The sequence below is a fragment of the Dreissena polymorpha genome, chromosome 8, assembly GCF_020536995.1.
Source record: "Dreissena polymorpha isolate Duluth1 chromosome 8, UMN_Dpol_1.0, whole genome shotgun sequence".
Taxonomy (NCBI): domain Eukaryota; kingdom Metazoa; phylum Mollusca; class Bivalvia; order Myida; family Dreissenidae; genus Dreissena; species Dreissena polymorpha.
This window is the reverse complement of record NC_068362.1, coordinates 27,003,875-27,021,908: the sequence shown is the minus strand read 5'-3', so window position 1 is coordinate 27,021,908 and position 18,034 is coordinate 27,003,875. Positions and strand designations below refer to the sequence as shown.

The window sequence follows — 18,034 nt, the reverse complement described above, 5'->3', positions numbered from 1 at the left end:
CTTGCACTATCCCCCGTAACCAACTTACACGTCTTTCTGGGGGCGATGGCCATATGGGAGACAATCCCGGTGCACTCGATAACAAATAATGAAGAAGAATCAGATATGGTCATTGATCAGCAGCATTATCAAGCTGCAGTATTTCAACAGCTTTTCTTTAACAATTATACCACTGGAATGTCCATTCGCACTTGAATGTAGCAAAGATGCCCTCAGGATTTAAAACAGAGATAAAGCGATATTAAACGGACTTGTTATACCAGGGGTAGATATGTTTATTTTACACGTGTGTTCGTCGATAAGGGACTTTAAAACAAACTATTTTAAGATAAAGTATTTTAAACGCCCTGAACGCATGCATCGGTTCTATTTTTGAAAGCTCTATAAGTATATCAATAAACGCTACACAGATCGTCACAGTCGGCTGAAGAAATTGAATGAGCTTTTCAAATGACGTATGATAATTATGTTCTTTCAACAAACGCGGAGCGGCGTGTAAGGTATTATAGAATTTCATTATTGATCGAGTGGTTGGTCTTAATACAGTAAAGACAGAGTGTTAGTTTGCGTACGGGACGATTGTTTTGATGGTGTGACAAAATGGATATTTTCTGTAATAACATAAAGACAAGGTCACAAACAGGTGAGCAAATCTTCTGCGTTTATTTTAGTTTTAATTACTGTATGGGTTTCGAGGACTCAACGGTAACGGTTGCCATGAGACAATTTAATATGTGCTACAGGTGTTGACAGTCGATCTAGCGATTGTTTTGTGGGTGTGGTTAAGCAAAATATGGGTCCACTAAGTACTATGAATTTAGCAGTTATCAAAGATTCGTATAGGCTTTTTGAAGTTTTGTTTCTTTCATGATTATGTTATTGTAAACGTAAATATGGAACCGTCTAGGCGTTACTATTTATCATGTACATGTACGTTGAAATATCGACATCTATTTGTAAAATGAAATTTAGAACTTAACAGATACGTTTCTTATGTTAACAATTTTACTTGGTGGATGTAAACATTGATGAAATCCTTAAATAACTCAAAATTTAGCTTTTTTTCTTGATCGTATCTACACGTATCATCAGTGTTTCTACTACTCCTACAAGTAGTAGCAGAACTAAGTAAACGGAACAATACAATACATGTTTCAAATGAATGACTGGTATAGGAAGCGAAATGTCTGACTCCAATCATATTGGGCGACATGCGCAGCATTTACATGTTAACCGATATACATAATGATTATGCTATTGAGATTGTGATGATGATAATGCTGCTGCTGATGATTATAACGACGATGATGATTATCTCGATGAGATTGATGACGATGATGGTGACGATGATAATAATTATTACGATGATGATGATGATGATGAGGAGGAGGAGGAGGAGGAGGAGGATGATTGTCATTAAAACGACTATATTAATGTTGACGATGATGATTATCATTATAACGATAATGATGGTTATGATGATGTGGAAGATAGTGATGATATTTAACGAGGATAATGATTATGACAGTCATAATGATGATGAACATGAAAATAATAATGATGATGAAAATGATGATGATGATGATGATGATGATGATGATGATGATGATGATGGTGGTGGTGATTATAATAATGATGATGACGATGGTGATGATGATGATGATGATGATGATGATGATGATGATGATGATGATGATGATATTGGTGAGGTAGACATTAATTATAACAATAATGTTAATGATGACCATCGATGATACTGTACATGATGGCATTCACAATGTCGATGTTTACATGTCTATAAAATACCAATAACGATCGCTTCAGTGGACATTATGGCTTGTAAAAGTAAAAATCGATGGTTTTCCTGGAGAGGGAATGAACAGGTGTTAAAGATGCATTCATATAAGAATGGTATACATAACAATCTTAAGAAAAACCACAACCTACGTTGAACTCTTAGTGAAAATATAAACTCTTGCGAAATAAGGTTTCTGTTTCCGAAAGCGTAAAGGCTAAAACCCGGAAATATTGCATAACCTGAGCCGTAAGGAATTCGGTGGTTTTTATACGGCCCGTCCACTGTTAAAAGGGAGCTTAATGCAAGTGCGTAGTGTCGTCCCAGATAAACATGTGAAGTACACACAGGCTAATCAGGGACGACACTTTCCGCTATTATTATTTTGTTCGTTTAAAGAAAGTCTCCTCTTAGCAAAAATCCAGTTAAGGAAAGTGTCGATCCTGGTTAGCTTGTGCGAACTGCACAGGCTAATATGGGACGACACTTTACGCACATCCATTAAACCCTCAAAGCACGGCCCATATGTTTTACGTAAGAAGCATTGTAAATTTGGACCCAGATCGATACACTTCTTTATCTAAGTAACTTTGACGCAACCTGACACGAACCGGATGCGAGGCGTTGGCACTTACGTTGAATTTATACCAGGTAGTAAAAGTAAGGAGTTTGGTGCATTATTAATGGTGCTTCAAACTTGGCGCCTTTTAATAGGAAAATGTCTGTCAAATTTTAATTTTAAGAAATAATTCGTTTGGACGCAGCTCTACTTAATGTAACCCTATATGTCATAAATCAAGGTTCGTTGGCATTGTAACAAATCCTGACTGCTCTTCATAAACGTTTCCCATTGTAAAATTGCTTCCTTTGCTTAAACATTATTGGTAATTGATTAAAATGCGATTTTCTTCCAAGAGAATCTTGTGAGCTTTTAGTATTTTTCTTTCTTTTCTTCAATTTTGAACATTCTCGCAGTAATCCTGTGTTGCCTATGTCATAATTTCAGTTGAAATATTTATTACCAGGAAATGCATCAGGGCCCTCACACTACTTTGGGGGAAATGGCCCGCAGCCCTTAGGCGGGAGAATTTTCGCGGCGTTTCCCTTTTTGGGGGATTTTTTTACTTACTCTCTCATTATTTCATTTGTACATGTTTGCACTATATTCATGGCATTTTTCATAATTTAGTATGTTTGAAAAGATTAAATTGAAATAGAATTGAGAAATAATAATCATGAGACACATCTTTCTATTAATTTTTTTTTTTTTTTATGGGGAATTTTTCCCCCAAAAAGGGGGAAAAAGTATACTTTTCAGGTGGGGGACTGCCGCCGAAATTCGGCGGCAGATTTGATAGATTGAGGGCCCTGTGCATCATTGTGTCTTGTTCTGAGAAAACTGGGCTTAATCCATATGCGTAAAGTGTCGTCCTAGATAAGCCTGTGCAGTCCGTACAGGCTAATCAGGGACGACACTTTCCGCTTTAATGGTATTTTTAGTTTCAAGGAAGTCCCTCCTTACCGAAAATCAAGTTTAGGCGGAAAGTGTCGTCCCTGATTAGCCTGTGCGGACTGCACATGCTAATCTGGGACGACACTTTACGAACATGCATTATGACCAGCTTTCACAGAACAAGACACTATTTATTTTACACATTATAGCCTCATTAATGGCGTCTAATATCTAAAATCGAAAAAAAAAACGATCTCACAAAGAACGTTGGAAACTTTAAATCCTCGGTGCCTTTTTATTCGTGCGATATTCAAGACCTTTTCTGGTCTTCTTCGTTTTCACCATTTATACATAATCACATGCGTATTTATAAAAAGCAAACAAACTCTTACTTGTTCTAGTGTATGTATATTTGACAGCCATTTGTAATTATGCTAATTAAACGCATTTAAACATATTAAAATGGTAAAAATGTGTATATCTTGGCTATACAATTTATACATAAGCGTGTAAAAACTAAACTGTTTGTGAAGAACTAACATTCCCGTTAACGGTTAAATGGTTTTCACATGAGCCTCGTTCATGGAAAACTGGGCCTGATGCTTGTGGGTGAAGTGTCGTCTAACATAAGCCCGTGCAGTCGACACACGCACCCGCATTAAGCCCGGTTTTCCCAGAATGTGGCTGAACGTCTACACGTTTGGAAAATATCAATTTCCACGCCGTGCAAGTATGAGCACAACGGCTTCAATCATATTCTATTTAGCACCCAGTTTGTTCCATATTGTGAAACTTCTTTTCTGGTTACGGGATGCACGAGGGGACTGTGTTGGATTTATTAATTCAACATTGTCAGAAGTACCGGTATACACTATTGAATGCTGGAACTTGCTATTTAAGCATTTGTGTTTTCCTAAAAAAAATAATGCTTTCATAACATCTTATACGTTTAAAAGTGTTATGTACCGGGTATCTTAGATCACTAGAGATTTTTATCAATCAGCCTACCTGTATTGTATATCATAACAATGTGTTAAATCGTTTTATGACACGTTCTGTGCAGTAATATTATGTTTGGCTCAGCAGTCTCATTGTGAGCTCCTGCGGAAATCGACCCTCTGGGGTCCGTCGTGTTGTGTTGTGTGTCGTTAACAATTTGATTCAGATGACGTCTTATTCTAAAGCGCAAAACATAATTGAAATGATTATCCTCTTTCAAAATAATTTAGATCTTTCCGGTCCACTGCGCATGTATGTCGCCAGAGCTTTAAAAAGATTATAAAATTTCAATAAAATAACACATTACAAAAGTCACGATATTACAAATATTCACTGGGTATGTCGTGTCTCGTTATGTTGATTGCCATATCATATACTGTTAAACACTCTTAACACATTCATGGTGAAGTGATGCGGTTAATATTTGGGTGGAGACCTCCACCATATCATAAGGGTTTAATCCCTTTAGGTGGTTGTGCAATATCTACACACTTGATTCATATGTACCCTGTGACATGAGATATTACAAAAATTATGCACGCTTGACTTAGCATTTGTACATAACATCCGAACAAGCATTTACTGATTGAGCACTCAAAACAAAACTTCTTATGACATAAATAAGTACTTATATACTTCTATGTTATATTACATGTTCCAAATTAGCAAGGCGTGTACGTTTTCATGATCATAGTTTAAATACGTTATGTCAGAACAATTATATACAAAATTGCGCAATTATCACGCGACCAAATATTTTTTTGACAAAACTACTGAATACGGAAGTTTTGAAGTTTTAATTATTCAGACGAAATACGGCAAAGCGAGCCGAATAAATTTACTGAATTACTTAAAAACGCACGGAACGGATGGTTGATTTAGTAATGATAAAAAGTTTAATACTGACATAGTAACAAACTGTTAAGTATTTCTAAAGTATTATAAAGTCCATACAAAATACTTTTGTCTATCGTTTATTTCTTAGTATCTGTGTAATATTGCTGTGACGGAGGCAATTTATACGTGTAAATGTATATAGGATGATCATCATGTTAAATTGATGTTATAATGATATGACATAATGATATTATGGACCATATCTCAAAATAACAACTGTAACTCAGCTCCGATAATTTTGAAAATTAATAGACGACAAAAGTTTACTAAGACGATGTATCAATAACTGCTAAGATCAGTTTAGAACTTAAAGGGATCTTTTTACGTTTTGGTAAATTGACAAAATTTGTTTCAGATTCGCATATTTTCGTTTTAGTTATGATATTTTTGAGGAAACAGTAATACTGAAGATTTACCATGGTCTAATATAGCCACTATATGCATCTTTTTGACTATTTAAAAACCTGAAAATTATAAAGCGTTGCAACGCGAAACGATTGAATAATTTGGAGAGTTCTGTTGTTGTCGTTTAATTTTGTGAAACTACGAATATTGCTTATATAAGGTATAAAATATGTCAGTTATACATTCTTGGCAGGATGGCCGAGCTGTCTAATTGGTTTTTGCTCCAGGACTCCGTGGGTCACTGGTTCGAGCCCTGCTGCCGGCTCCTTTTTTCTTCTTTTTTTTAATGTTATTTTTTGATCTTTTACTGGAGCTTTTTAGATGCAATGTTTACAATTACCAATATAAAGCATTTAATGACAAACTTCAAAATATGCCAAAATCTGTGAAACAGAACAGAACAGAACATGTGTTTTATTATGACTTGCACAATGTACATCGTCAATATAACAAAACAAACAAAGCATAATAAAGAACATTCATGTCACGGTAATCATATATTTACAGTAACTACGGTATACCTGTATATACGGTATACCTGGTCTTTATTATAAAACTTATTACATTTTATTGTGATATACATACATATTGTGATATTCAAAATGTTAAAGTATGTGTCCTTGTTTTACGAGGATGAACTTACATTTAACAATGAGTTTCTTTTATTTAAAGCGTATTTAATAAAAAGAGAAATTTTAATTAATTTGGTTTTGTTATCAATGCCCAACATTTCCAAAAATTTAAACATTGATGGGCGTTGGTAATAATACTTTGGTACATATTTTTTGCGTATCTCCTCTAAAAATGGACATATAAGCATAAAATGATATTCATCTTCAATATCATGTAAATTACAAAATAAACAATAACGCTGATCTCTAGCAATTCTATTTCTACCATATCTACCGGTTTGTATTCTTAGTGGGTGAACCGATAGTCTTAGCCTACAGAAAAACATTCTTAGGCTGCTAGGTAGTAAATCGAGGTATGATTCGTAATGCAAATTGTTTTTGAAAAGTACATAAGTAGTAAGAACATGGTTTGTATGCATGCTCTGGGACCATTCCTGAATAAAATTGTCAGTGATACGTTGTTTTAAAATACAAATAAATGATTTAAAATCGACATTTTCAGCGTCTTCAAAAATATAAGAGAAACCATGATTGCTTAGCAATAACTTAACATTATATACCCAATTTTTTAAGCCAGCGTTACAATCTGTTTTGGCCTGCTCGTAAACCTTTTTAATAATAATATTATCTGTATGTATAATTTTACTCCAGTATATAATTTGTATATACCTTGTAATGAACAGAGGGTATCGACCTAACTCCCCATATACACCCGCATTAGTTGTATTAGCTTTAAGTTTTAAAATTCGTTTGCAAAATTTCAGATGTATTCTCTCTAGTTCTTTTGATTGCGTAAATCCCCATACCTCTGCTGAATATTTAAGTATAGAGACAACAAATGAATCAAAAAGTTGACACAGTATCTTTGGCTTTAGATCGTACTTTTTACAATGTTGCAATAGTACGTTTAGTGCCTTAATTGCTTTACCTGCTAAATATTCTTGATTCAGCTTAAAACTCCCTGTGTAGTTGAAAACAGTGCCAAGATAATTAAAATCGTCTACAACAGTTAATTCTTTGCCGTCAAAATTCCATTTTTCATTTGACAATAGTCTGCCCCTCTTCCTGAAAACCATAATTTTTGTTTTGTCAGTGTTGACAGTAAGTCCCCATGTTTTACAATAAGAGTGCAAAAGATTAATATTGGTTTGCAATTCATCTGGCGATTTCGCAAAAATGGCCATATCGTCTGCAAAAAGTAAAAGCATTAACACAATATCGTCAAATAATAATCCCGAAGTAGGTTCATTTTGCAAATAAAGTTCAAGGTCATTAACAAAGAATGAAAACAAGATCGGCGAGATTACCTCCCCCTGCCTTAAACCAACTGCATATTCAAAAAAGTCGGAGTAGGTGTTACATGATTTTACACATGATCTTACTTTATTATACAGGTGAAAAGGCCCCTTTAAATCGTTGTTGATGTTTGTATAATTTTCTACACTTCGCCGGTCTCGAAATAGAAATATGCAAAAGAAGTCTCGTGGAACGGAATGTGACTTGTATACATCCTGGATTCGCTCTGAACACGTTGACACTAGTGTAATTAATCATATGTTCATCTAGATAAGTCACGTTATTTGTATAAACGGATATCTCGTTTTTCATAAATATTTGTATATCCTAATTATAATGGATTGTAATACTTTTCGCCGCCATGGTGTTTTGTCGGCAAGAGTTCGTAATTTTACTACTATTTACATTTTTCATGTGATCTTGAGCCATAACAGCTGGAATCCAGTTATTATCCCTCGCCATCGGCGGAGGGATATTGTTTTGGCGTTGTCCGTCCTTCAGTCTTTCCGTCCGTCCGGAACAATATCTTGGAAGTGCTTTGACGGACTTCATTGAAATTTGTTATGAGTATATATATGGATACTAGGATGATGCGCGCCTAATGGCATTGTACACCATTTGTTAATAACGGAGTTATGGCCCTTTGTATCTTGAAAAAAACGCTTTTTTGAGTGTCAAATATAACACTTTGGTGTCCAGAAGCATATTGGCGGGGATATCAATTCAACGAATTTGCTTGTTTCATAATTGATTATACATTTTTTATTAAAGAGAAATATTTGCATTGTTTACCTGTTACTATTTGTTGAACGGTCGCTCCGTACGTAGTGAACTTTTAAATGCGCAACAGATCAATTGTTATTTCCAGTTTTGTTGTTTCTTAAACGCGAATATATTTATATTTGACCCGCCTCATGCGAACATAGGTCCTATGCAATATCATCAGCACGGTTTCATGGTCTAACTAGTGGGCGTGATTACTCCTGACCAGACTGTGCTGATGTTAATGCCATTCTGGAGCTAAGCTGGCCCCATAATACCCATTTTCGCATGACACGGCTCATTTACACAGTTTACCGTGGTTGTCTGTCTGTATTGTGTTAACCAATTTATGCATAGCGTCTAGAAAAAAGGCCTTGGCAAACAACGTTGACCCAGATGAGACGCCGCATGATGCGGCGTCTCATCAGGGTCTGCGCTGTTTGCTTAAAGGAATTTCTGTAAGAAATATTCTAAATTCAGAAATAAATATACTAGACATCCCTAATTTTGGAAATAAATTGATCAAATTTAGAAGGTTGGGAGAGTCCACTAGGCATAAATGGGTTAAACATGTTTACAATTAATATAAATACCATATTAATGACATATGAGTCCTGTTCCTTTGCTTCATTTGTATTATTCAAGTCTTTACTTTCTTTGTATTGCATCGCGCGTCATCTCTTGTACATGCTATTTGTTCAAACTCTTAACACCCACTATTTTCAACTTAAATTTCACACCCTCCACGCCAAAAATAGAAAACGCGAATTAGATATCTCTGTTTATTCTTTAGGCTGTACAAGTTACCCCCTTTCACAATCAGTGGGACTGATATAAGATTTCGTAACACGTCTATCTGGGTATTCACTTTTACGATCATTAAAACATACACTGTATTTTTAAAGCCCTAATTTAGAGGGCTTTGAAATCACCTCTTTAGACAATTATTAGTATACATATAATCTGGTAGTTGGATATTGACTTTAAATGTGTGCGTTTTACCATACTTTTCCGGAAAAAAAAGAAGTTATTTAGCTGTTTGTCTTGGTTACTGTTTTGAAGTTACATTAAAATTAAATGTCAGGTTTGAAGTTATTATGATGCGCAATTCAGGGTTGAAGTTATTATGATGGGCGTGTACATTCGAACAGTTGTTAACGATACTCTGACCTTAACTTGTCATTAGCGAGATATTTGGCGAGATATCGGCCTGGGTTTCGCTTCACGCTGACTGTAGTTTAGATCTGTAGAAGTAGATCGCAAGCAAATACCGCCCCATCAAAAGCGTTTTACACGTAGTTAAGGTAGCGGGTACAATAAATGGGGCAATTACGTACAGCAATTTAATAATTAGGGCATGCCATTGTTACACTGGTCATGAACATTGTGTGCGTGTGCTTTTTTGGTCAAATTTGGTGACGACATTCGGTCTCATACCCAACAAAAGAAGTAAATTTTCCTCCAACTGACCGCTTAAATTTTCTAATAAATGCTTCCAACAAAAAAACTACAAAATGAAGTACAACATTTAGTCAATTTTTATATGCATCTCATTAATTAAACCTTAGTTAATTTAATATTGAAATCACTGTTATTCCCCGGGGATATTAAAGTATTTGTTGGAAAGAAAAACAAAATCCAACTTCACAATAATAGTTAAAACGACACGATTGTTGTCCATCTGAAGGGCTCGTCCCATTCTCGAGCTGGTGATAAACACTTACATTTTAAGCATATTCATACATACGTATTTGTCATTTTTTATGACCCCCGGATCGATAGATCGGGGGTATATTGTTTTTGGTCTGTCTGTCTGTCTGTCTGTCTGTCTGTCTGTCTGTCTGTCTGTCTGTCTGTCTGTCTGTCTGTCTGTCTGTCTGTCTGTCTGTCTGTCTGTCTGTCTGTCTGTCTGTCTGTCTGTCTGTCTGTCTGTCTGTCTGTCTGTCTGTCTGTCTGTCTGTCTGTCTGTCTGTCTGTCTGTCTGTCTGTCTGTTTGTCATTCTGTCCCAAAACTTTAACCTTACAGTAAAGTTTTACAATAACTTTTGAAATATTGAACATAGCAACTTGATATTTGGCATGCATGTGTATCTCATGGAGCTGCACATTTTGAGTGGTGAAAGGTCAAGGTCAAGGTCATCCTTCAAGGTCAAAGGTAAAACATTAAAAACTTTAATATATTAAAGTTTTGCAATGACTTTTGGAATATTGAACATAGCAACTTGATATTTGGCATGCATGTGTATCTCATGAAGCTGCACATTTTGAGTGGTGAAAGGTCAAGGACATTCTTCAAGGTCAAAGGTCAAAAATTTAAATATTTAATATAGTAAAGTTTTGCAATAACATTTGGAATATTGAACATAGCAACTTGATATTTGGCATGCATGTGTATCTCATGGAGCTGCACATTTTGAGTGGTGAAAGGTCAAGGTCATCCTTCAATGTCAAAGGTCAAAAATTTAAACCTTTAATATAGTTAAGTTTTGCAATAACTTTTGAAATATTGAACATAGCAACTTGATATTTGGCATGCATGTGTATCTCATGGAGCTGCACATTTTGAGTGGTGAAAGGTCAAGGTCATCCTTCAAGGTCTAAGGTCAAATATTTAAAACTTTAATATAGTAAAGTTTTGCAATAACTTTTGAAATATTGAACATAGCAACTTGATATTTGGCATGCATGTGTATCTCATGGAGCTGCACATTTTGAGTGGTGAAAGGTCAAGGTCATCCTTCAAGGTCAAAGGTAAAAAAAAGAAAAAAAATTAAAGCGGCGTTCTCATGAAGCTGCACATTTTGAGTGGTGGAAGTTCAAGGTCAAGGTCAACCTTCAAGGTCAAGGTCGTCCTTCAAGGTCAAAGGTTAGAAAAAATTTCAAAGCGACATTATCATGAAGCTGCACATTTTGAGTGGTGGAAGTTCAAGGTCAAGGTCATCCTTCAAGGCCAAGGTCATCCTTCAAGGTCAAAGGTATAAAAAATAAAAATAAAATTTCAAAGCGGCGTTCTCATGAAGCTGCACATTTTGAGTGGTGGAAGTTCAAGGTCAATGTCATCCTTCAAGGTCAAGGTCATCCTTCGAGGTCAATGTCATCCTTCAAGGTCAAAGGTCAAAAAAATTATAAAGCGGCGTTCTCATGAAGCTGCACATTTTCAGTGTTGGAAGTTCAAGGTCAAGGTCATCCTTCAAGGTCAAAGGTAAAAAAAAAAATTTTCCAAAGCGGCGCAATAGGGGGCATTGTGTTTCTGACAAACACATCTCTTGTTAACATTTAAAATGAGTTTAAATTGTAATTTACACGTCGTGATCCATATGGGCATGTGACAGTACAGAATGCGTAATTTATAGTACAGGAATCATAAAGCGCATACTCTTTCATTGTTAACGATGTGAACTTTGGATGTTTCAGGATAGAGCGCAATCGACAAGCGTTTTTGAGTTCACTCGGTAACCATGGGTGACAGAAAGATCCCGCACGTCGGGGACATTTTCGGCGGAGGTCGCGATGTGTCGGAGGAGAGGGCAACGTATCAGCCGCACAACATCATGGACAGAACAACCAGCTTCAATTACAAAAACAAACGAGCGCCGCAGCCTCCCGGAAATTTGCCAAAAATTGGCAACTATCAGCCGAAATCGCTCTTGACGCCGAAGCCTTACTCTCATGGTAGCTCCCACGACCAGAATAACAGAAACTCGCAGCAAACTGGCCCGAATCAGTCACATATAGACGTGATTAGCAGAAGTCCTCCGCGTGCAATGGTTATTGGTGATAAAGACGTCCCATTGCGTATAGAGCCAACGTCCGACAGCGAACAACCATTTGTAAGCCCGGTTGCCCCGCCACGAAGGAAGCGTCAGGCACCAAGTGCACCGGATGCAGCGGCCGCTGTTGTTTCGGTAAATCAGCGGAACAACCCGCTTTTTGGTAGATCCATGTCACAACGATCTGACGAAGAAAGATTCAATATGCAGACTTTCGAAGAACAGGGTGGTGACATTGATTTTGCAAGTGGTATAGACAATCCGGCATTCCTTGCTCGAAGTCGCGCCACGAGTGATTCTTCATATCATAATTATAACGAACATAAAGTTGACAGCAGTGATCGAACGGGCGCTGAGGATCAATATCACCATATAGAAGCTCGCACACATGGGTCTGCCCTTGAGTCATCGAGGCCGCGAGAGGACCGGTATTCGCACGTGAATATGCCGAGGAACGCCGGCGACCACGGTGAGTATCCGTATATACCTCCTCCGGACTATCAAGACGAAGAAGTAACGATGGACTTCCATGAGGAACCGGAAGCTTTACTTAAAAAACCTCACCCTCTGAACGGCAATCATTTCAGCAGAGACTCGAAAGAGCACAGTGCCTACAGGGAACTGGAGGGTGACGACTTTGGTCGCTATCTCGAAGACGATTATGAACTGAACAGGCCAGGTAACCGGTCAAGTGCTGTGGCCAATCGTAACTACGGTAAAGGGAAATCGGCACCAAAACACAAGCCGAACAATAAAGACCAAAAGCACAAAAGGAAACACAGTAAAAATGACGCCAAACGTAATACAATAAGAGATTTTGCGTTCTCGGACTCAAAGATTGGCTGGGGCGACAGGACGGTCAAGAGCACTTCCGCAAAAGGAAGGTATATTAAACGTGAGAAAGACCGGAGACGGATTGACACAAGTGAAGCGCGTGTTCCAAATGGCGGCACTGGTTCCTATGAGGAATTCCTTAAAGTGCGTAACGGACTTCCGCTCGATAGCCCCAACAGCAGTGACAGCGGGGTGGAGCTAGCAGACGACCCTCCTAATATGGACATGTACATTCACAGTCAGCCAAAGCAAATGAAGTACCGGAAGTACGACGAGAAGCCAAACTTGTTGCAGCGACTCACTTGGCGGTTCCGAAAGATGAGCTTCAGTCGGAATAGGGATGAATTAAGTCCAGCACCTCAAATGTTGTCAGAGCGTCTGTGATAATAAATTCCTCATGTAGACTGGATATGGTGAGCTGTTTTAAGTGGTTCAAAACCATCATTTCGGGAAATATTCAGTTCGTTTAGGTGATATCTTTGACAAGGATCGCCGTGCTTCTTGTTGTTGGACTACAATGTCTGTGACAGAATTAGAATATCGCTGACAACGAACGGAATTTTCCTCTTCTGTAATCACTATAATTTGTTATTGTGACGACGAAATATTGTGAAAAGATGTCGGTGTCGAGGGATTGATTCTTTACCCAAGTTCGCGAACTACTTATTTTGTGTGCTCTGTTCTGTGATAACGCAAGTCACAAGAGACTAAAAGACATTTTGATTTTCGCAAACGCAATATACCGACAGTGTATTTATGGGATTTTGGCTGAATTTGCCCGTCCTTGTGCATAAACATTTACTTCATCGTGAACTAATCATCAGCACCCATTTTTGTCATTTTAAAAACGCGGATCATGGTATTCATACATGTACATTCAACGCGCTCTCATAAGTGGCGTGGAATCGTAAAGTTGTTTGTAAGGTTTCGTTTATTAAGTTATATATATTTCAATGATTAAAATAATGGTTATTATGTGTGCACATCATTTTCGCCTAAGGGCGTAATAGGCCGTTGTTGATGAGAAAAGCCACACACAGTTCAGTATTTTTTGCTCAAATACTAGCTGTTCAGCGGTTAAGTCTTCGACTAGTCTGACTTTGTCTGTGCCAATAGCGAATTGTTTTCTTTAAACAATCGCCTCAGGCAGCATTTTCGAAACTCTTTAGCAAGAGGGTTTTGTATTTGTGTAGAAAGTGAAAGACGATGGGTGACAGCAGCGAATACTAGTTAGGAAAGTATTTAGACGCAACAGATGCAATGTGTGTGAAAGTTTTGATTTCGGAATCAAATATATTATGAAAACGGAGACGTCTTTAAAACAATCCGAGAAAAAATTATGTACAAAGATAGACAACTCTAAATTTACACTGATAAGTCAATTGTTTATGTGATTGCCTTCCCCTCCATACAAGTACTACAAAGTGATCTAGCAATCGTGTCGGGAATTAAAATATAGCAGTTAAAGGGGTAAGCTTTATAAAGTAGAGAATGGGACATAAATTGAGTCCAACACAACAAAACAATACAAAAAAGTAAACAGATTCGGTCTTCTCAAATATATCGATGCACAATTTTCAGTATATTTAATTATGAAATGATATATATGTGCATATTATATTACATATAAGTTATATGTTCTTTATTCTTTGTTATGTTAGTATATACTTTATAGTAAAAAATTATTCTGTGATTATCATTTGATGTTTTCTGTTTGATTCAAATATTTGTAAATTACAATTATCCCCAGTTACTGTTTTTGTTTTAGGGCTATTAGATCGTTACGGATAGACCTACACATATGAACTAAAAATATTGCAAATGCGTTATGTGATTTTCCACAGGATACAGCATACTTCATTCAAAATGTCGGTTAATCACAACCTTTACCTATGAAGTGTATAGCTATTCAAATTCATGATGTAGCATTTATTTCACGTTTTTGATTCAGTTTATGACTCTTCAAGTTTATCATAAACTTTATTTAAAACATCCGTTCATGACCATTCTGCTTGAGATGAAAGAGCCTAGGAAACATTACTTTCTATGTCTTTTGATAGTTATGCATTTGGAAATAAGCCCATCTTAGACAGTAAGATTTACGTCACGAGATTTAAAAAGTAGTCGACACATTGATCTTGTGCATGTCAAAATGAAATATTTGACAATATTATTCCAAAAAGCTGTCATAAATATTGTATTTCTAAAATACTTACTATAATATGTTTGCCTTGTATATCTGAACTAATTATTATTAAAATTTTATATTGATAAACGTGTTACGATTATTTGCGTTACTTTTGTTGATTACGTCAACTTCAATAATGGTTTGTATCAGGTAATTTTATGGTGCAAAATTGCATAAGTTTATAATGCCGACTGCCCTTGTGTGTACAATTCACATTTCTAAGAAGAGAACATGCAAATGCAAAGCGCTGCACCCATGAACTTATTTCGGTACTTTTAAAGTTCAAGCCACCGAGAAGCGGTATGCGGACCAAGCACATAAATGTCCATAACTCTGTAACATTTATATTTTCTATATCCGTACGACGAATTTTATAAAAACTTTTCTAAACTGTTTCCTTCATTTACGGCGTGATCAGTAAACATGGCTTAAGATCAAAATTATTTTCCAAAACCCTAATGCCTTTCGAAAGCTTTTCTTAAAAATGAATTAAATGTACAGGTCAATCAGGCGATTGGCGGATTCCAAGGGCCTTCACACTAGCCCAAGCTCAATTATTTATTTTTTGCATTTCGACTTTCTTGTCCGTTTTCTGTTCTTGTCCACGCCATATCCGATATGCCCTTAATATTTTTATGCCCCAAAGGATGGTATAAAGTGATCGGACCGTCCGTCCGTCTGTCTTTTCGTCTGTCTGTCTGTCCGTCTGTCCTTCCGTCACACTTTGCGTTTCGCGTTTAGGTTTCGAAGAATGCTCATAACTTCTATGTCGATTATGATATCAACTTAATATTTGGCATGCATGTGTCTCCCATGGAGCTGTACATTTTGAGTGGTAAAAGGTCAATGTCAAAGTCATCCTTCAAGGTCAAAGGTCAAATACATGGCTTCAAAACGGTGCAGAAGGGGGCATTGTGTTTCTGACAAACACATCTCTTGTCGAAGTCTGTTATCTAACGCCCTTGTCTTTAAAGGATTTCTTAAACGTCAATTTGAATGTTTGTGACATTGTGGCAACTGGTAGAAGACACGAGGCAGTCAAGCCGCCTTAAAGTCAGGGTCACTTTCAGACGCCCATTTAATCACGGTGGATTATGTGGCTCAGCCGTGGAGTGTCATGTTTTGTTTGGTACTCAGCACTGGGACTTCGTTATATAATAAAAATATCCACACAAAAACAATCGGCTTTAAAATGAATATGTATATCGATAGTCTCCATTCAAAATGCTGAACCTACATTTTTTGACATTTCGTGATTTTTGCTCTGTGTAGGGCGGGAATCAGTGTGCACATGCCCAGAAAACGGCGAACCGCCTAACCAATCAGAACACGCCAAACCGGTCATATGATAAAATGCCGAACTATATCATTTTTGCTTTTCGACTTTCTTGTCCGATTTCTGTTCTTGTCCACGCCATATCCGATATGCCCTTTAATATTTTTAAAGTTTGTTATCTAAAGCCCGTGTCCTTTAAACGATTTAAAAAAAATCAATTTCAATGTTTGTGACATTCTGGCAATTGGTAGAAGACACGAGGCAGTCTAGCCGCTTTAAAGTCAAGGTCACTTTCAGGCTCCCATTTAATCACGGTATATTATGTGGCTCGCCCGTGGGGTGCCTATGTTGTTTCGTACACATCACTTGGACTTCATTATATATAAAAAAAATCCACACACAAAACAATCGGCTTTAAAATGAATATATATATGGAATGCCTTAACCAAGTACGAAGTGCACAAGATGATCGGTACATTTAGTTTTCTATCCTCGTGTACAATATACAATACGCGTTATTAGAATTGCCCATAATAATGTTTTAACTTTTAATGCTACGAACATGAAAAAATGTAACATGAATATATAATGTCGACTGGTCATCTAACTCCTTTTATTTCATATTTACGTGAAAACAAATTTCCATTAAGTTTTGCTCAACAACCGGTAACTAGCTATACTATATGAATTAACACAAAACTTTACATATGTGTTCAGGGTATTTATAAACATTCACTGACCAACACATATAACTATGACCAGTCTTAAGATGATTATGCCCCTTTTTGTATTAATACAAGTCAGATTAAGGGTTGCGTGATAGTTGAAATTTATTTCAAATTGCGCATGTAACAAGTACATATCTCTGTTACTTCTACCGATATTCAATATAGACTTCACACATGTCTTTGGGATCATCATGTGAAGTCACTAATCAAGGCCAATAACGCTGACCTGCAATTAAGCAGCATTATACCACTTATTGTTCTTGTTGTTGACATTTAGGTAAGCGTTTGTGTGCAACAACACCTATTTCCAGTTGGCATGGAGCTTCCACGTTGTTGCATATGGGACTAGATTGATAAAGATGAAAATAACTGTTGATAAAATAGGTTATAAATACTAGTAAGGATGATGATACTGTTCTGAATTTTTGTGTGTAGGTAGGTCACATGGTATTTTAGTAAGGAATTGCATTTGGAGCCAGTTAGGTCAATGTTACTGATACTTAAATTATAAAGAGTAATCGCTCGTTTTCTCTAGTTTGAAATGAGGTATTTCATTATAATTTTGTTTTTACGAAGCGGACACGCAGATTTATGATGGGTTTTCATGTTGGGTCGAGTAAGGTCAAGGTCATAACTTAAAAAGCTTAACTTAAAAAATGAAATATTACTTCCGCTCAATAATTTGAGTGTTAATGAAGGTATTGTGTGGTAATTTTGTGTGTAGGTAGCATACATGCACACATTGGCTTAAACTTAAATAAATTCAACTTAATTAATGGGCGAACAGTTGAATATTTAGTTTCTTGGCATTTTTGCATTAATTGTTTTAATTTATATAGTTTCAGATTTAAGTTTCATAATACTATATAACAACTACATATAATAAACTTAAAATATTGTTGTGGTCAATATACAAGGTGACCGACCGAAAATTTAAACTTTCAAAGCGGAAGGTAAATCAGGACAGCTGTCGTGAAAACAACAAAGTATCTACAGTAG

The 18,034-nt window shown here is 36.6% G+C and overlaps 1 protein-coding gene across 2 annotated transcripts; it reads left to right on the top strand.

Annotated features, from left to right (window-relative positions):
• The first annotated feature begins 356 nt into the window (after positions 1-356).
• LOC127841076 (uncharacterized) lies at positions 357-15,118 on the top strand. 2 transcript variants are annotated; one of them, XM_052369627.1, is made up of 2 exons: positions 357-500; positions 11,654-15,118. In XM_052369627.1, exon 2 carries the CDS (start codon positions 11,698-11,700, stop codon positions 13,225-13,227), a length of 1,530 nt encoding a protein of 509 aa, XP_052225587.1. In that variant the 5' UTR covers positions 357-500; positions 11,654-11,697; the 3' UTR covers positions 13,228-15,118. The 2 variants fall into 2 exon arrangements, with proteins under 2 accessions (XP_052225587.1, XP_052225586.1); XM_052369626.1 differs by lacking the exon at positions 357-500 and adding an exon at positions 503-643.
• The last annotated feature ends 2,916 nt before the right edge of the window (positions 15,119-18,034 follow it).